This window comes from Anas acuta, chromosome 7 (genome assembly GCF_963932015.1).
Source record: "Anas acuta chromosome 7, bAnaAcu1.1, whole genome shotgun sequence".
In the NCBI taxonomy this organism is placed as follows: domain Eukaryota; kingdom Metazoa; phylum Chordata; class Aves; order Anseriformes; family Anatidae; genus Anas; species Anas acuta.
Window position 1 is genome coordinate 19,594,951 of NC_088985.1, and position 20,462 is coordinate 19,615,412.

Sequence of the window (20,462 nt, forward strand, 5' to 3'; positions counted from 1 at the left end):
ACCAATATACTTAAGAAAAAACAAACAAACAAACAAACAAACAAAAAAAAGCTGACAGGAGTTATCTCATACTAGGTAAACCCCATAACCCAGTTAGGTTCAGCTGCTGAGAACATTTCATAAAAACAGTTCTTATAAAACTCCAGTATTATTTCCCATCACTCATAATTTTCAGTACATGAAGAAAGTGCTTTGTTCCGAAAGCACCCTTACTTTAAGGTGAAGAGCAGGTTTATTCATAATTTAGGCTTTGGTCTAGATTTGCACAGATCCTGTCAGAATTGTAGACTCGTCTTATCTGCATTTCCCTGAGGCCGTGTATTTCATTATCATTATTTTAGGACCTGTAGGACCACCAGCAGAATATATACTATGTAGTAGTATAGGAGTAGCTCTGCTCCAACGCTACAAGTGACTGATTGCAATTAATGTTGTCACCGTAGTGATGTGCCCATAGATGGCAGTATTTCCTAGTTCTTATTTTGCAGTACTAGTGATATTTGCATTTTCTATATCTTTTTCCATCCCAGATGTTGTTCAGTAAGGACATAAACTCCAACCATAAAGATAGAGAAAAGTTGTTAGGATTTATGCAAGTTACAGTCTGATCAGTTTCTATGCTAAACAGTATCAAATCAGAAATGAGCCAGAGCAGTATTGTTTCATTTTCTGATAGTTAAGGAATGGTTTCTTTTATTACATATAAATGTGTATCACTGAATCTTGATCTCAGAAGAAATCCTCTACTATGAGGGTGGTGAGGCACTGGCACAGGATGCCCAGAGAAGCTGTGGATGCCCCATCCCTGGAGATGTTCAAGACCTGGTCTTTAAGGTCTCTTCCACCCCAAACCATTCTGTGATTCTGTAATAGATGTTACTGTGTGTAAATAAAGAATTGCTCTAGTTATGAGCATCTCTAGGTATGAATACCTGTTTGAAAAAAAAAAAAAAAGAGAGAAAAAAAAAGTTCTCCCAAATTTCTCTAAACATAGTGTCTATGTAGGAAGAATTTGTGAATGTCATTTCAGTCCTTCTCTCCTCAAAATTTATCTGCTATCTAGACTGTCAGTCGAGCTCATGAGTAGTACTAGTACGAAGGTGACTGGCCTTTAACTTCTAACGTGCAGAACTAATCAACCCTTGCAAGTCTGCAGTTTCCTTAAAATGTATTCAGGCTCTGGCTTGAGAGACACTCTCTATGGGATCACACCAGGACCATGACAGATGGAGGGCCTGTCACACAGCATGTGGTGAATTGCATCTATCTAGCTCTGCTCAAAATTGGTCTGAGAGGCTCTGAGATTTTCTATGGATGAAAGTTTCTTTGTTATATAACAGATTACAAAGCATTTGGAAGGGCAGTTCTGCTTTGAGTCACTCTGCTAGGAGCATTAGCAGACTAGATCTGCATAAAGTTGCATGCCTCATCTGAAATAAAGTTCAGACCGAGTGAGGATGTCATTAGAGGAATTATTATCATGGTATCAGTTTAAAAGCTCTGAATTATTATTCCTACAGGATAAGAACATGGAATATGGCAGAATATCTCAGAAGGTGGTAGTACCCACATTAGGGTTATGCACAAGAGGTACCATCATGACAAAATCTGCCTTTACAGGAAGTTTAAGAACAATCCCTCACTACCAAAGGATTATTATTCCCATTAGTATTGGTTAGCAGTTAGTATCAAAATGTCTTTTTCATAAAAAGAAATTGAAATGCAATTCTGTGTTTTCAGAAATCTTTTTAATATCCCTGTAAAACAGGAAATACTTCTGTCAAACAGCTGCAAAGATGATGCACAAATGTGGAGTAACAAATAGTGCCATAAAGATTGTCTTCCTAATCCAGAATTGTTCTAAACTACAGAAAAGACACCTTTGCAAGAAGTACAGAAATATTTTTACTGAGAAGCTTTTTAAAGTTGCCATGGTACAAAAAGTGAATTGTGCATTTGTGTGCAATGTTATCTTGCATAGAAGTACATGTACAGTAATCAAAACCAAAGCGAAAGGCCAAATAGCAAACGGAGGTAACAACAAGATGAATAAAAATTTGGCTGAAGATACTGGACAAAATTGTGCAAATAATCCTCTATATGCAACATAAATGTAGTGTATTCAGAATGTGTGGAGAGTAATGCTTCTTAGAAGGCTCAAATTCAGTTAATTTAAGACAAATCGTTAAACTCTGCTTATATTTATACTGATATAGTTCCAGGTTTATTTCACTGATTTAAAGTTACTTTGGATCTCTATCAGTATGTTTGAAATTAGTGTCTGGCTCACATCATAAATTCCATTTATATCTTTTCCTCACTTCCAACAGACTATATGAGGGCAGAAAGCAAAACATGGCTCTGGGCTTTTATTATAATTGTTTTACAATGGCTTTTTCCAAAAGCCATACTTTTAATTTGTTTAATTCCTCATTCTTTCAAAACATAAATCTCTCATCCATAGTGAAAATAAACAGCTATTTTATTGTCTTGTTTCTACTGCAATTTTATAATCAAATGCTTCTTCATATCTCCTGAAATCAAGGAAGTTTTAAAATATGTACAATTCAGTTAAATAAGTGCAGTTATAATTTCCTGTGTTTTAAAGTTACTCTTCCAATGCACATCTAAAAATTCTGCTTCCATATACACCATCTTCTAGATAAAGGTATTAGAAGTACTCACACAGAAAACAGCTACAATCTTACAAATGCGAACAGTAGATTTCTGCTCAAATCCAAGCTCACACTAACAAAAAAACTTTTTTTACAAGAGTAATAATCTGTACAGAGAGTTATTTACTCTAATTTAAAGAAACCAATGGGACTTCCCATAGATTTGTTCAGTGCGTAGGTGGGAATTACAAGATAGTTAATCAATGGAAAGGTTTAATGGAAAATGAAATGTATGTATGCCACAAGACACACACAGTCATTTCATTTGGTTTTGTATTGCATTCCTTTTTACATGGATGTGGAATAGAAGAATACTGACCTTATCTACAGCTGCTCATATTGCTGGAAAATATTAATATCCCATCCAGATATTAGAACTATCTTGTTGCTTTGAAGACAGATAGCTAAAGGTTAAAGGTATCCTATTTTTCTATCAGTTTCTTGATTTAAGATGTCCAGTGATGGTGGTTTAAATTCCTGTGCTGGAGTGATGACTGGAAATGGTTCCACATTGTTCAAACAACCACAAGTAACCAAACTGAGTCCTTCCACACAAAAGCATGATTAAAAAAATACTGATTTGCTGTCCAGAAGCCAGCAGTGCACAACTGTATGTAAGGGACAACTAATCTTCCAGCAAAACCAGCAGTCTTCAATCTCTTTAGTTGGCCTCTGAATAGTAAAGCTACTTTAAAAGGCTGCTGCCCCGTTGTCATAGTACAAAAATATTTTCCTAATAATTAATATATTATTCAACAGAACACACAAAGTGTCCATGACAATTTAACAGCAGTGTTGCATTTGTGGCTTGCTGTTTCTCCAAACTGTATGCCGAGATTTACCAAGGGGATGTTAAGCAAGGTTTTTAAATTTCTTAGAAATCCGAGCAATCTGACAGAGCATGTTGTGTAACACTTGTCTGTGCTGGCTTGACGTCCCTTTAAAGCAATTGCTGAGCGTCCCCTGGAGTCCAAGGGGGATAGCAACAGTGAAGAGAAATGTTGCAGTCAATAGGAATCCATTGCTTGAAGTTTCTGAAGGACTTCCAGAACAAATTCATAACAGAATAGATACTGATCCTGCATACAGAGACACCAGTGTGAAACATCCAATTAAATGTAACAAAAGTTCTAGACAAAAAAGGATGGACTGGCTGTCATGCTGTTTTTAACACCAGCATCTTTGTAACAGGGATACAAAAATTTAGATATTTGAGAGCATCCTCAATCTTTTTGTTCCATAACTCATAAAAAGTTCAGGAGCTTTTTTTGATTCAGTGCAGTACCTGTAGGCATATGCTTAAATCTCACTGAGGTCAGTGGCTGTTATCTATTTGCTTAATTTTAATCATGTGCTCAATCATTTTCCTGAAGCTTGTGCTTAAATACTTGCATACAAGAATAATTTATCCTAATCTTGTCTTATTTTCTTCCCAATTTCCGTTTTCTCAAAGTTGTGTTAACCTTATTTTCTCTTTTCCTGTGTGAACACACTTCAGGGGTAGGTTTATCTCAGCACTAGAAGGACAATGAGAGCTCAGCAATTGCAAGAATTCAACTGAAGGCTGCAGTTTTGCAGGGTAGAGTCTCACCCGTTTCATTGGTGAGCCCCGCTTTTCTTTTTACCCAAAGAAGAAATGTATCTGTACTGTATTGGTGCTTTGAAGTGAATTTCAAGTGCCTGCAAGCACTTAGAGGTTATTTTCTGTTTTTAATTTTTTTTCTTAATTTCAGCTAGCTAGTAAGGAACAGATCTTCCATATTTAAATATAGACACCAATTGTATGCAAAGCTGTCATTTTCCTCATAAGAGGGCTAAAATTCAGCTTTAAGCCAGAGATTTATCAAAGCATGAGAATATGTACCACAAATGGAAACTTTTTAAGATCACAGCCTAGTCAGAATATTGAGAACTTACCTTAGTTTGGATCATGCCAAAACGCTGCTCTCTCAAATCTCTCACTATGTGCTTAACGTTGAACTATCAGAAGAGAAAACAATTTTTATTTTATTGATGTTCAAGTTATGAAAAATGACTTGAACGTGTTCTGTTGGGAAAGCTGGGGCTCAGTTCTTCTACAAATAGTGCATTTTAGTTATTATCTCTGTTTTGCAAAATAACAAAAGCATCATTTATTCCATTTTGTTAGGATTAATTTCTACCAGGAGTAACACGTAGTAAGATACCTACATATGTTGTTGACGTATATGTCAGTAATATTTATATTTACTGTAATATTTAACAAAGATGTTTGATACTTACGCATAGATCTTTTTCAATATAGCTCAGCAGGATTTCAGCACACAGCAAAACTCCACTTCTTCCAATCCCAGTACTACAGTGAGCAACAATAGGTCCTGTCCTGTGAGCTTTTCTCATGGAGCAAATAAATTTTACAAGCTGCTCAGCCAGTTTGGGTGTATTATGGTCTGGCCAAGTGGTAAACTGCAAATGCCTTATAATTCGTTTTTCTTCTGTCTGGAATAGAAAGCCAGAAATGCTTATCAACTGGAAGCTTAGTAACATAGCTATATAAATTCAATAAAAATGCAAATAAATACAAGTAAAGTAAGTAAATACAAATAACATTTTCTTTCCCTATTGTTTCTTATGTCAAAAAAGGTTAAATGAAAAAAAATGCATAGTATTGTATTATACTGGTAAAGACTTCTATTGTAAAGACCTGAGTCCAGTCAGTAACTTTTCAGCAAAAATGATTGTTTAGGTAGCTGAAGATCTTCAGTATAAAGCATCCAGGAACTGTAAGGACTGAAGCCTTCCAAAGTCGAGGTTAGAGTGGCAGTGGATTCCTATTGACTAGGTTAAAATGAATACGAAAGACCTACCTAGATTTTTGCCATTAGAAGAATTTGAATGCATGCCTGGATTTCTGCTGAAGTAAACCTATGATTCTCTATTAATTTGATACTGGTCCAGTACAAACGTTGCAAAAATAACATGTTCATTGAAACGAGATAGGAACCCAATCACATGTACGAGCCAATATTCCTACTATCTTTTGGATAGACCCATATCAAATTACTATGTTTACACTCAGTGACATAAGGTGAATTGTGTTTTCTTAATACAAATAGCTGTCTTGTTGGAAAACTAAGTTAGTCTGGCACAAGTAAGAATATATAAATGATTCCATTAATCAGTCTTTCCCACAGAAATTTCTGCAATGTTTTGTTTCATATGGAGGCAAGACTGATGGACTTGTCCCCCAATTTCCACGTTCTTACAACTGGGTTCTGGATTTGTTAGTTCTTCAAAAACGAGTTGTTCATTTTATAGTTTCATGTGTGTTCATGTCTTTTCACAAATGAAAAAAGTTATCATTCCTTTTAAATATTAGGATGAAAGCCACCTTCTTTAAATCCTTCCTTCCACCCACTTTTACAGAATATGAACCCACTCAGGCAGCCCTTACTAATCTGATTTGGTAAGAACACCAGGCAATTCTGCAAAATACTGAACACTGCAACTCTGTGGCTATTAAAGGACTAACTCTTGGACATTCTCACCCAAGTGTTTTTAATATTGGATCCATGGCTTGTTCAATAAGCAAAGAAGCAGCATTTCATTTACCTTAATTTCCTTCCAGCTACTCAGACTTTTACATTCCTAAAACTGTACTGAGCAGACGTTACAGAAAACAAACAAACAAAAAACAGTAATACCAGTATTTAATCATGTAAGATAACTAATCAATTGCTTTGTATATGAAAGTATTAACTAGACACAACTTACCTGCTTGTTGATCATTTCTATTATTCTAACTATGAAGTATTCCAGAATCTGGTGACTGTCTAGCCTGAGATGGAAGTTAGTTAAGTCTATGGAATCATGTGGAGGTTCAGGCCAGTATCGATGACATTTCACTTTTCCTAGCTCCACTTCTTTCGTCATCATGGCAATCACATCTGACTCACTCTCCCAAATCATCTGCCAGAAATCCGCCATGGTGGAAGGCAAAGGGCCTTGGGTTATAATATAGAAATGTTCCTCTTCTCCAACTTTCATTCTAATATAACTTGCATTAATGTAGCCTTTGTTTTCTCCCAGAGGAACTCGTGTCTTATCATCTGGACATAAACAGAAAGTTACTATTTCAGTTGTAGATCTGAAATGGAGCTGTGCCATACCTAGCATCTAGGAGATGGGGTACCTCAACCCCTAGCTGTGAAGTATGCCTCTGTTTTTTAGAACACATTTGGCAAGCAGCACTAATATTAACCATTGTTAATAGTAATTCCTGGAGATAAATCGTATGGTTAACTGCAGCTTTATTTCTCATAACATACTTGCATAACAGTCTGACAGTCCTTCTAATTACCATAGAATTGTTGGCAGTAATTCAAAATAGTGAATCCAATACTGCTATGAGTGTATGGCATGGGAATATTGTCAGTGGATATTGGAGTTATAAAACAAGATAATTTTAAGAACCTGTACTTTATCACTAATATAGAGAAGTAACTGTGACAAATTTTGCATGCGTTGTTCTGGTGCTGCAGTTTACAATGACATCAAGGGTCCAGAAAGTGTTCTTCTGTCATGATACCTCTCAGGGAATCAATTGGCAGTACATTGGAAATTGGGATTTGAGAATCCTTGTTAACAACAGTCTTTCAGCTCTTGGATTCAAATCTTCCTTCTAAAATCACTTCTCATTAGTGATCTAAAATTACTTCTCATCAGTGATGAAACTTGTTTCTGACTTAGATCAGAGCTGAGCAGCTGAAAGATCTGGTTGGTTATTTTACGCTTTCAAATATTTCCGAAAGAATCTTGTATCTTTTCAGGAGCAACATATCTCCATGATTTCCACTGTACTTTTCAGAATTCTGCTGTGTCAAAAGCTGTAGATTTAAAGAACTGCTACTATAGTTCAAGTTACACTTGCCAACACAACTGTAGCAGATCACCATCTCTGAGAAAGAGAAAAGGAAGCACCAAGACAGCTGCCCCCCTGCCAAACCAAGTCCTGCCTTATAGATGATGATACTTTGGAAAATTACTTCCCGTGCAATGCAGACATCCTTATGTCAACTCTTAATTTTTCAGAAAAATCTTAACATATTTCATTATTAGTAGAGCTCTCTGTAGCAAGGGATGTGGTGGGATTTACCTCCTACATCCCAGCATTATAGATGTTTTCTGGTTTCCAGTGTTGTCCACTGAACGTATGTGCTTAGTGTGCATACTTACATGGAAGAATATCTTGATATCTGTTTTTATCCCTGTTCTCTTGTGCTTTGCCAGTTCTGCAGTCTTCTGTTGGTTTCACATGTTCTAAAGCCTATATCAAAGAGAAATAGTCAATCCATGTTCATATCCTTTATGAAAAACTACAGAGTCAGCATAAGCAAACATTACTGTTGTTTGTGACCCAAGACTGCTAAGCAGACTTCTTAAAGAAGAGAATCAGGACACTGTTCCCTAAACTGCTACACAAGGAATTCAAATTGCCTAGGGTTTTCTTCGGTCTATACAAAATTTCTGGAGCTTTTAATGAGATTTCCAACCCACATCTTTAGCCCCTGTAATTACACATCCCTATTATATAGTGCTGTAAAATGAATGTTTGGAATAGTGCCTTGGCCAAAAATCAGCATTCATAATTGATAACATGCAGACTGAAGAACCAGCTATAGCACCGTTACCAGATAATGAATGCCAATGAGTACTTTTCAATCACAGAGGAAGTGGTGGATACAGGGAACAACATCAGTGGTGTTAAGTGCAAATCATATGGTCCTAAGTACTTCATAGCAAATTTAGGGGAACACAATGCAGTGTAGCCAGGAAGCAAGAAGGTGAAAGTTAATTTCATTCACAGTTTTGAGTTACCTTCACTCTTCTTTTTCCATTTACCTTTTTGCTATGCATTGCACAATGCTCAGCCCTCATGTTATGCCACTATACAGTGTATATGGACTGAAATACATTTGACAGTTAAGATCTTCATCAGTTACTACAGCTTTTAGTCAGGAAACATATCCATTGACTTTGGTAACCAGTGCTTTTCCTGTTAGATCTTTATGTTTTATGAGCAGATGCATGACTCAACTCATAGCGTACTATGCCTACATCTGGAATGGAATGAAGGGAAATTAATGCATGTTCTTGAGCTCTTGGTGAAAGTCAACAAATGCTATACATGTGAACCTATGCTATTTTGTACCCAGAAAGTCAGCCATAAGGCAAGTGAGAGAGATTGATAACACTCTAAATAATATGGAAAAAAAGTTGTAATCTATTTCACTGGTAATGAGTGCATCCTTTGATGAAAATTCTGGCATTGTGTTGAAGAATTATGAAACAATCTTTCTCTGGGAATTTGCTGATAATCCCCAACACTGAGTACTCTCTATGTATACCAAAACAAGAGATTTTATATGCTTTCATAATTTTACATTTTCCATAATTTATTTGCCATCAGATGTAATTGTGTATTTTCATTATTATGTATGTTACTTTCTATTTTAATTGCACGAAGTCCCTGACCTCAATAACATCTTGTGGCAATGAATTCCATGGATCACTGGAGCACTGCGTAAAACATTTTCCTTTCATTGACTAAGTATTTGAATTTCTTGCTTTAATGCAGCCCCTAGAATAGCTCTTGGGCAGATGTTCAGGAGAGCTGAAGGGGCAATAAGAAGAAGTTAGTCGATATTAAGGTGATTCTTATTGAACTTTTGTGTATTTATTTTCCATTCCATGTGGGCAGGATCTTTGGACAGGAAACAGTGTAAGCCTGACTGTGTAGAAAGAGAGAGATCCAGATAATGTAGCAGCACCCAAAAAGCAAAGCAGACACCTGACTTAATCCTTTGAGAAAGTGGAGTCAGTGAAGATATACAATTGCAGTGAAGATATACAATTGCATCTCCCATAAAGCATGTTGAAGGCTGCTAAAAGTCACTTAGCTCTGCTAAACACTCAGGTCTTAAAAATGAATTACACTTTACCATAAACTCTTTCAACACCTCTTGATTCTCAATCCGTGACTGAAGGCCTCGAATAAGACCTCTAACACCAGTCCTTGGACATACTCCAGTCAGTGATGGTTTAAAATTAATTAAGTGAATCAGTTCATCTTCAGAAACAAAGGCTCTGCCTATATATCAACAAAAAAACAAAGGAGTTTTTAATGATTGTTGTTCATAGCGTAAATCTTGGCTTTAAAAACCGGAGGGCTGCAGTACTTCAGTATATTTTAGCATATTCTGTGTAAATGAAATGTAAAAAATATATATATATATATATATTTTTTTTTTTTGGCTTACTTACGTGTATGGCAGAAAGAAGAATAAATCAATACCATGGATACAACCAGCAACATGTTTTGTGGAATCTGGAAGCAGATCCAACTATTGCAGCTTTTTGCTTTATATGGTTTCTAAATACAGTCTGTTCTAAATAAACCTTGCTGCAGAATTGTAAACTTCAATATTAACTTATATTGATATAGGAGACTCTGGCCACATCTTCACAGGAAATCATCTTAATGTTTCCAACAGTTTCCTGAAAATTAGTATCGCCATTCCCCTTTGCTATAAATATTTTTTCCTCCCTGAAGTAAGGAAGTATCTTCTGTTCTCTTCATCTTAATTCACACTATCCTTCAAGAACAAGATGTGAAGTATCTTCAATACAACAAAACCAGGATTTGCTTTTACTAATTAACTCATAGAATCATAGAACATCCTGAGTTGGAAGGGACCCTTAAAGATCATCAAGTCCAACTCTTGACACCGCACAGGTCTACCCAAAAGTTCAGACCATGTGACTAAGTGCACAGTCCAATCTCTTCTTAAATTCAGACAGGCTCGGTGCAGTGACCACTTCCCTGGGGAGCCTGTTCCAGTGTGCATCCTGAAGTATATGTTCTAACGCAACACTTGACAGATTAAGAAGATGGATAAACATTTAAGTCTCCAGAAATATCCCTGTTCTACTAGGGCAATTGAAAGAGGAGGTGTACTTCTTCAGCAACTTGTTACTTCCATAGAAAAAAAAAAAAAACAGTAGCTTCTTTTGTAGAAAATAGTGGTTCAAGGCAGAGGAATTAAGGAATTAGTCCTTACAGCCTTAAGTGAGTGTTGTCAAAGAAAAGCATGCCAATTGTTGCAAAGAAAACCTGATGTGTTCCACAGCTGTGCTGTAGGCTAAAGACAAAGAGCAGTGTTCTTTTTTTCTTTTTCTTGTAGGATATCATTGCTACCTTTAACTAACCTTCATTGTAAAAGTGTTGTGCTTGCTGTCCTTGTGTCTTGGGTTACAACTGGCAGCCACCTTGCCTGAGCTTCTAAGACACTTTGTTCAGTTCCTGTTCTCTGCCCCTCACAGATGCAAGGGTGTTTCTGTTAAAAAGTCAGCTGAGAGTGCCAGTGAGGACAAATCACCCACTCTAGAGAGAGCTATTTCCTATACACATCTCTTCTTTTGCTATTTGTTCGTCACAGTTAGACTTATGGGTCATTGCAGTCCTGGTAGGAGGAAATCACCAGCTTTTAAACATCCATGGTTTTGCAGTTAGAGTCTGAGCCTAACTCACTGCAGATTCACACACCTGTAATTTCATTGCTGTTACATCTATAAGATGAAAACCATTTTTGATCCTACTGTATGTTTCTACTCCTGAATAAGGTGCCTTAGAGGATTTAAATCATATTTCAAATGTTACTTTCATATGACCAAAGCCTCAAGTCATGTTGCTGTCATGTTGGCATAAAAACATTGACTACTACACTATTTTTAAGTATTGAACTTCTCTTGTGATTAAGAGAAGCCCTTCTTAGTATTTTGAACAAAAAAGTGATTTAAATAAACAAATCATGAACACCCGGTGAGTAGCGATTAAGAATCCTGTGGACACCTTTATGCAGCTGTGGATCAAGACATTAATTCACAGGTGAACTTTGAGTTGTAGGGGAGAAGTAAGGGAGAGAAGAGGAGAATGATGTCAAGGACCTATAATAACCACATTTTATATATTATTGGAATTCATTCTTAGTTCTCAACACCTTCTTTGACATTGTCTTTCATATATGAAAGAAGTCCTCTACCCTATTCAGTTTGTTTACTGTATCTCTTGCAAGATAAACCATCTGCTTTTATTGTATTAATTTTAGGCCAAACTAAGAATTTTAAGTTCTCAGTTACGCACTGGAAAATTCCCATAAATTTTGAACTAAACTTCAACATTCATATTTTTTTTCAGCCCATGCATCACTTATTTGCACTATCCAGTAGCATACAATGTGAACAAATGTCATGATGTTGCTCAAATTAATTCAATAGCTTTCTTTTCTTTCCTCTTACTTCCTCACTTTGTGCGCCTAATCAAGTATGATTAACGTACTGAGATATTTTCCTTTGGGGGAGGAACACTATGTATAACATTACAGAAGAGAAAAACAAGCATAAAGTTGCCCATCCTTTGGAAACTAGAGCTCCAAAGTAGACCAAAGTAGAGGTGCTTGAAGTAGTGGCAAGTGGATAGTGGCCAGTAAGGCTGCCCTTCCTGCATTCAGTTAACTATACTCATCCTCCTGTTCTTGCCTCCCACAGTTCTCCAAACAAGTTGGAGAGCTCCTATGTAGGCTGCTTTCTTGTGGATGTTACAAAGGTTTGATGGCCTTCATATGTATCAGAGGTTAGAATTGTGTCCTGAGTGGTCAGGCTTTTGAGAAACAAATAGGAAAGTCTTAACTTATACATAAGGGATTAGTGTTGATTCCACTGTGGATATATGGAGGAGCTGGCTTATTACATTAATGATACAAGAGAATTTTTTGCATGGTTACTTCTAGGTAGGATGGAAATCCTGTGAGGCATATCATCGTCTTCATTGTTCCAGCTGTCTGACTCAGACTGCTGACTCTGTCTTCTGCAACCTTCACATCCTGCACATTTCTGTGATCTGTAAAACAGCATTAGTTGAATGGTTTTATGGAAGTGGCAGAAGCTGTGTACAAAGGTTTTGTTTTTAATCTATTTTCAGTTGAATTTGAACTTTCTTGAACAACTGTTTTCAAGAATTACTATGAACTCTGAAGAGCCTAAGTTCAAGGAGTATTAAACTTATATAAATACTCTTGTATTTTGCCTGGAGCACTATTATCTGCATTTTTTCTGAGAGATGAGCAAATAACTTGTATAAAAAAACTACCAGAAAACATCCTTGAGAATAAAGTTTCTCAGTTATAGACAGTTTTCATGTATGACCTAGATTTTTAGTTATTAGGTAGGCCTATTTATTTAAGGTATTCAGAGAATTTTAGAGCACTTCAATTTTTTTTTTAGGTAGGTGATACGCCTACAGTCCAGAATACATCAATGCTGCATGCAGAATAGATTAAATATCCCTATAGTGGCTAACTCCAGTACTCTGCAGACCTAATATTAAACTATTTCAATAGGCTTAAGCTTACCATAGTTTTATATAGGATAGGATTGTGTATGATCATAATACATGGTATAAGAAATAGTAAAAGGTATTATTAAATTATGATCTTACTCTCCATCTTAAGTAACAGCCTTGCAAATATCAGTAATCATTGAGGGCTGTGCATGTTCAAGTTACATAAGGGTTTTGCAAGTAGAATATATGACTACCAGAAAGTGCAGGTAATAAAGAGATTCAGAACACAGAATGAGGTACAGAAAGTTTGTTTATTTGCAAGACAACCAGAAAAGCTACAATTTATTCTTATGTATGATAACTTTGCATTAGCCATAGATGCACTAAGCATCTTGCACATAGAACAAGGTAATTCAATAGCAATCACACCTGATTACCTGGTATACCACAAGATAATGTTATATTAATGATGAGATAATAGCAAGTGGCACTGAGCCTATATTCACATGGATATTTTCACTTCACATGCTCTCGAAGGTTCTTTCAGTTTTGTTCTCTGTAAGCAGGTAATTTAAGGAAGATTGTTGCCCCTTAAAGATTGGTCAACTACTCTTCTTAGAAAATTTTAGATTTCAAATATAAGTGTTCATTCCTTTTCCTATTTATATGGGCTATAAATGATAAAGACAATCATGTTTCATATATTCTGTATCATTGTAGTAAATGAAATTGTCCATGTCTTATCAATGCTACATTATTCTTTGATCTCCCATTCTACTATACAGTTGAAGTAAAATTCTTCTCTTCTTGTACTCTGTATCCACATACTTCCTTAGGAGTAATACCCTCAAGTTCTCATGATTCACAAATGTCTGGAGTTCAATATCTGCATCACTACAGCCATCCTAGCACAAAGTCTGCACCAGGCTTCAGGACCTGCGGGGAAAACTCAGTAAACCCCATGGGAAGCCTGCCCACATCAACACAGTAGTACTTCCCTGTACTCACCTCCTCCTACCAAAGGCACATCTGCATGAGCTTCAGGTACACCTAGAAGCTTCTATTTTATTCCTCCAAGTAGCTGTGTGAAAGCTGTTTAGCCACTCTTACTGCAGATGGAGCTGCGTTTCTGTATTCGTATTTTTTGGAACATGAGTATATTTGTATACCATACCCAGACAGCTTTGGAAATAGAAGAGTAAGCTATCCATGATTTTTATTTTAGTAATGTTACTTTGTTTGAAAGACTTACCTGTCTGAAGTGTTACTGATGATATCCTGATAGTCTTGTCCATCCAATTGTCGTTGCAGAGGGAAACTGTGCATGCTTTCTGGACCCTGTAGATATAAAATTAGGTATAGGTGTAAAAAAAAATCAATACATAGAAACATCAAGAATGTAGTCAGTGATTTTCATCAACATTTTTTCACAGATTTGACAAAAATGTCTCCGTTACTCAAGAAGGAAAGTAAAGTAGTTTCCACTTCTTAGGGGAAAAAAAAAAAGTCTATACAACTTTGACTTAGCATTACAGTATCTACTTAGAATAAAAAGCCGTATCAGCTTTTTATATTTTTGAGCTTCATAATAGTGCTGTCTTCAGACATCTCTACAACCTAGCATGCACAGCTAAACATTGAAAAGGTTTGTGTTAATTATATCCTCTGATCTCGTAAAGAAAGCATGATCACAGGAGTTATGAGTCACACTCTGCTCCTCACCTCCTAGTTCTTGGCAGCAGAAAGCACCAGTGTTTGAGTTAGAATGGCTGGTAATAATTTCCCTTTTTATCTCAGACACAACGAGGCCAGCTGTTAGGAGCAGGGTGCAGCTGCTCTACAGAAGAAGCACTCAACTGAGAAGGCAGACCCTTGATTGCCCTCCAGATGGAGTAGAAGCAATAGTACTGGTGGCTGTTTTTCAGTCCTAGAGAATGACAACTGGGTCCTGCATTTAGATAATGATGCAGAACATCTGTCTTTGGTATGTGGAAGTGGCTCTTTCTCAGCTGTAACACTCGACAGATAATTATTTAAATTTTAATTCACAGGGGTGCTTCCTCATCTTCTTTCCCTGATTAGTATTCCAGATGCACTCAGAAACCACCCTAGCATATTACGTAGTATAGACTGCTGAGTACCCCACAGAATCTTAACTGTATCTGCCACTTTTTTATTTATTTATTTATTTAATTTTTTGCTTTTATGCTTGTATTTTTCCATTAGAATATGGGAATTCATGGCTGCACACTTAACCAGGAATTCATTTACCCAGTTTCTGCATCTACCAAATACCCTGACTAGAAAACACAATATGGATTTCAGTTTTCTTTTTTTGCCAAGGAAAAGTATTTTACTGCTGCTGTTTTTTTTTTTTTTTTTTTTTTTTTTTTTTTTTTTTTTTTTCCAGTAGCTTGTCATTTTCTAAGCTAAATCTTTGGAGTAGATGGCAGCTGTGCTCTAAGAAGTAAAGCATAGATTATTTCTATTCACAGGAGACAGCTAAAGACAAGCTGGAAATACTGAAGAATGGAGCCAGAATGGAGCCAACTCAGCAAAAAAAGTTTAGCATATGCTTAAAGTTAGGCATGCGCTGTCCTGAGATAGATATTAACTATGTACTTTGATTATATTGGCTGAGGCAAGATTTGGATGCTTGTTGTTTGTTTATTTGTTTTCCTCTGGAGAAAAAAAAAAAAAAAAGTATTTATCATATTTCCTGAGGGGAGTTTTTACAGTTGCAAAACTTAAAAGTAATAGATGCTCTAAAATTTGAAATAGATTGTTTTGCAGGACTTACTAATATTCAAAAGCAAGACCATGTTTGAAGAAGTTTAGGGCCTTGGGCTTACAAATATTAATCAAAATACAGTTGAATAACAATCTTTCAATTTATATTTATTTTAAAATACTAAAAAAAGTAAAATTAATAAACCATGTATTCCAATATTATGAAGTATCAGAATAAGACTTGCTTATGCAACTTTCCTTTACCACCTCTCCAAGGTGTAGTTCTTGCCTGTACCGCACCAAACCCATTTTGTCAACAAACGTATGAGTACATTGCCCAGTAACTTCTGAAAGCCGGATTCAGATTTTACCTTGCTGCACATCTGGCTGGATTCTTCTTCCTTGAAAGTGAAAACAGGCTGTGCTCCTAGGCTTCTCTCAGAACTGTTGTCATCTAAATACAGAAAGCAAAATTAAGGTAAAATGTCTGTGAATTGTGAAAATATGGATCAATTTCTTCAGTGCCATCTATACCAGAGTACTTTTGGTCTTGAAATAGACACTGAGATACAGTGCCAGAAACTGGCACAAAATATCCAGGGGCAAAACAGCACAAATGCCATATATCACTGCCAAAGGAGCCAGCATAATTCATATAGCCAGAAGACGCACTGTAGTAGACCTCTGTATCAGTAGAAGTTACAAAGAACCCTGTAAAAGAGTCAAACCTAGTCCATTCCTTTGCAGTGCTAAGGGACATACATGTATGCCGTAGATATGCTATGTTGCCAATGCTTCTATAGTACTGTTGGGTTTTATTGGTCCAGGAAAAGAGTTTAAACTTCACAGCAACTGTGTAATTCACAAATATCATGTGAGACCCAAATAAGCATCTCCATGGCTAGTTCCTTGAAGTTGCACAGCCAGAGAAAAGCTTAGTCCTAGTGAAAAGAATGGTAATGCTTCTACAGCCTTTAATAGAGTTAGAGCTTTAATTAACCTTTTTATACCTTCATGTCCTTCCTAATTTTGGATCATTTACCCCCAAAATTAAACTAGAACTGAGATGGGACAGTGAACATCATGCTTCCAGACCTGTGCTGAGCACAGTTCTGTCATCCTTATGGAAAGATGCTTTAAAGCACTAGTGGTATAATACAGGTTGATTGTTGAATTCTGAAGTGCTGTGAAAGAAAAAGGAAATTTTAAATAATCCACTCTCTTTATTTACTTTAGTTTCGTCAAGGTCAGCCTCTTCTGACAGTCCCACTGTGGCTGTCCCAGAGTCCTCAGCTGCTAAGGACTCACAGCTCCTTCTCTCCAGCACTGCCTGATGATCTACCTGGCACCCCTTCCCACCCTTGTTGGTACAACTCTTTTGGAACGCTTTGCTTTTGAATCACATAGAGTATCTTCCAGTAAGTGAATGACTGTCCAGTGCTAACAGCACAGGCTAGAAGTTGAAGAGCACTAGGTCCATTCTTGTAGTCAGATACTGAAATTCAAGAATCAAGATCCTTGAACCATAGAGGCACCTGCTCCCTGAGAGTAGAGTTGCCTAAGATACCCGTGGAGATATTTTATGCATCTTGTAAAGTTGCATAAACTTGTCAACCAGTAAAGTTGACAAGATGCATAAAGGTTTGCTGTGAAACACGTCCAAAATCCAGAATCTACTGTATATCTCTCCTTAGTCTGCCTGGGAGAAAGCTGATATCAATCTCCTTCTTACATGGGAAGATTCGGAACAAGCCTTCAATTTCTAACTACCAGGCTAGAAGGTATTTTAAGGTGGAATTCTTTATTCATTGCCCATTGCAGCTTCTCCACGTTGTAGGAAACATTTCGGTATTCAAAGAAATGACAGATGAGGAATAGAAACCCATAATCTATTGGTAATAGTATACCCTTGCTTCCACTCCCGGCTGTAATTAGTATTTAAATTCTGTGTATTCAGCAGAGCAGAGCCTGCAACAGAGGTTTCTTCCATTAGAGTTAATCAGCTCCCTAAGTACTGCTGCATGCAGGCGTGCGGGTGCTCAAACTAACAGCAATCAGCCCAGGAGCAGAGGTTTCTGGATTTGAACATGAGCAAGTACAGAAGGAAGATGAGTTGCCTGCTAGACAGAATGAAATGCTTCTGAGAGATGAGGTAGGACTGCTAGGATGTGAAATTTGTGGGAAATAAATTTAAGCAGCTGGGTCACTAATTGGCTCCTGTTCTCTCTGTGACTTGTATAAAGCTGGCTAAAATCAGCAAATACCAGGAACCATCATGACTTAAAAGCAAGCATAAGCTGAGTTAAAATATCTCTGAGGGTCTTGGGCATTCCTTCCCTGTGGTCGTGTGTCTTGGATAGCCTAGCCAGAGCTGCAAATCAGGGCAAAGAACTCGTTTGTGTCTATAGCTACGAATGAGGAGTAATTGTAACATTAATAATATAAAATTGTTTACCTAACGGGAAAATTAAGTCTAGGCACCACATAATCCCACTGTTAACATGTACTGAGTGGATGAAGCTACTTACTGGGCTCTGCTTTTATGTTTGGAGGGGAAGGTACGTTATTGCTCTGGTTGCCTGAAGAAGCTGCACGTGAAGCCATGCTTCGGCAAACTGTGAGTTGAACAGTTCCTCGAGCCTTCCGCAGCAAATCTATAACGGTTTGGCGTGGTAAACCAGACACTAAAGTGTCATTCACCTAAAAAATACAATGATAAAACAAGATTCCTGTAACAGAAAGCTTTTTAAACACATAATCCAGCATTGTGCATGCTTTATGTATCTTCCCTGCATCTCACGTCTCCTCTCGCCCTCCTATTTTAGTGACTTGCTTGATCTTCCCCTCTCTGTTTCTTTATAGCATGACTGCTAGCAGCACATCCCAGAAATGTAGTCTGCCTCTCTTTCAGGGCACTGAGAGGGCCTCACTTCTCCTACTCCTCACATGGAAGCGGGAGAAGGAAGGTAGTGAAAAATAGAATAGCAAAAAAATGTAAAAACTTGAAACTCTTGGAGAGGGGAGAAAAGTGGATTTCAAGTTAACAACAGCAACAATAAAAGATTGGTAGCTAAGAGGTAGTTAGGACAGTAGGAATTTACAAGTTCAAAAGCACTAATTCCAGTGCTTTCTGCTTGTCTTGATACTGGCAGCAATGCCAGGATTCTCCCCATCTCCTGGCTAGCTGTTAGGGGCACGCTTGGTCAGCTTACTCTTGTTTTCTGGCCTCTTCATGTGCAGTCCCTACTGGGCCCAGCAGCCCTTTTCTCACTGTAGAGGGGCCGAGGCCCACACTAGCTGAACTAGTGGCGAGGGTGGGGGGCCCAGAGCAGCCTTCTGACCACCAGGAGTCCAGCGACACCACCTTCCACCTCTTGCTGTGCCAGGCAACCTCAGGTTTCTAGTCTAAGCAATTTTTATACTGAAGAGGATGCTCTTTATAGAGTAACTTGAGGAAAAAAAATAAGATGCCCAAAATGATGAAGAACAAGTCTTACCTTAAGTAAGATGTCACCAACTCGAAGCCTCCCATCCAGATCTGCAATGCTGTCTGGGCTGATGGCTTTTATTAGGATAGCCCTGCCATTTCTGCCGCCTACTAGTGCAAATCCTAGGCTTCCATTTTCTGCTTTTTCCAATTCAATCTTAATAATGAAGTCCTAGAATACAAAAGAACACAGTTGGAGTTTATTCAGTATTCTGTTTTATTTGCGTTTTTAATGTGAAGTAATTCTATTGTGCTTTACAGTCCGCACTGGCGGATGTAAATTGTGGGATGTCTCCTTCCCTTGAATGGGTGTAAGGAGCTTCCAGTGATTAACATGGCAGCTACATGTATGTATCAAAATGAAAATAGTATGTACTTATTTGCACAAGTATTTTTAATAATAGCTGGAGAGTACAAGAGCAAGGTGATGTGTACTTCATGTGTGTAATCCTTCTATAATATATATAATATGTTGCCCTCACTGACAGACCAGTCTCTTTTATCTCCAGCATGACAGTAACTCAGTATGTACTCCATTCCTTTATTGTTCCATAATTAAAATCTTAACCTTGCAGACCCAACATACCTGCCTGTTTGGCTCTAGTACTTCATTCACATTTACAATCAGCTGCCTTTTTAGGGTCAAGCATTATGTCAGAAAGAGCAGCAACCTAGAAATGTTTATGACTCGCAGCACGACTGGTTCAGATGGTGCACTTATCAACCTCAGAAATTATTCTAGCAAGTTGAACAGACAAAGTATCATGGATTAAATGGTGTGGAAGAAGCAGTAATAGTGAGGACTTAATCAAAAGCAAGAAAGTTGTTCTGATTTTTCTGCCAGGTTGGAGGTCTAATTTGAACAAGAGGCAGCCCTTTCTTATAAACCACAGCCAAGAGAAAATGAGTAAATCTATGAAATACCAGTCCCAAAGTGGGCAATTTCAATTCCAAGTAATATTATTTTCCACATTACACAAACATAAGCAATGTTTGTACTTCTAAGTCTTTTGAAGTATTGTATGCTTTGCATGGAAATTCATCCTCCTCCTGCTCCTGTGTAGTTTAGGGATTTATCATTTCAGAAATACCACTACTCTTACTAGTTGTAAATTCAAACCAGTCTGGTTTATGTCAATAGTGCATAATACTCTAAAGGTTTGAGGTAATTTTATTCTCTTTTCAAGTTTAG

At 37.2% G+C, this 20,462-nt stretch overlaps 1 protein-coding gene across 5 annotated transcripts; it reads right to left on the reverse strand.

Moving 5' to 3' along the window:
• Nucleotides 1-1,708: 1,708 nt before the first annotated feature.
• PTPN20 (protein tyrosine phosphatase non-receptor type 20) lies at nucleotides 1,709-19,454 on the reverse strand. 5 transcript variants are annotated; one of them, XM_068687843.1, is made up of 11 exons: nucleotides 19,281-19,454; nucleotides 18,312-18,483; nucleotides 16,155-16,237; nucleotides 14,306-14,391; nucleotides 12,497-12,612; nucleotides 9,656-9,804; nucleotides 7,890-7,980; nucleotides 6,429-6,763; nucleotides 4,938-5,153; nucleotides 4,593-4,655; nucleotides 1,710-3,754 (listed from the first exon to the last, which is right to left on the reverse strand). In XM_068687843.1, exons 2-11 carry the CDS (start codon nucleotides 18,385-18,387, stop codon nucleotides 3,683-3,685), a joined length of 1,287 nt encoding a protein of 428 aa, XP_068543944.1. In that variant the 5' UTR covers nucleotides 18,388-18,483; nucleotides 19,281-19,454; the 3' UTR covers nucleotides 1,710-3,682. The 5 variants fall into 5 exon arrangements, with proteins under 5 accessions (XP_068543949.1, XP_068543944.1, XP_068543945.1 ...); XM_068687844.1 differs by lacking the exons at nucleotides 16,155-16,237; nucleotides 18,312-18,483; nucleotides 19,281-19,454 and adding an exon at nucleotides 14,776-14,913; XM_068687845.1 differs by lacking the exons at nucleotides 16,155-16,237; nucleotides 18,312-18,483; nucleotides 19,281-19,454 and adding an exon at nucleotides 14,511-14,679.
• Nucleotides 19,455-20,462: the final 1,008 nt, after the last annotated feature.

Coding starts and splice junctions, on each gene's coding strand:
- PTPN20 (XM_068687843.1), bottom strand. CDS start 18,387: ATGGCTTCACGTGCAGCTTCTTCAGGCAACCAGAGCAATAACGTACCT. Junction 12,613..14,305: donor ATCAGTAACACTTCAGACAG/GTAAGTCTTTCA, acceptor GCTGTTTTACAG/ATCACAGAAATGTGCAGGAT. Junction 6,764..7,889: donor ATATCAAGATATTCTTCCAT/GTAAGTATGCAC, acceptor GTTTATGTCCAG/ATGATAAGACACGAGTTCCT.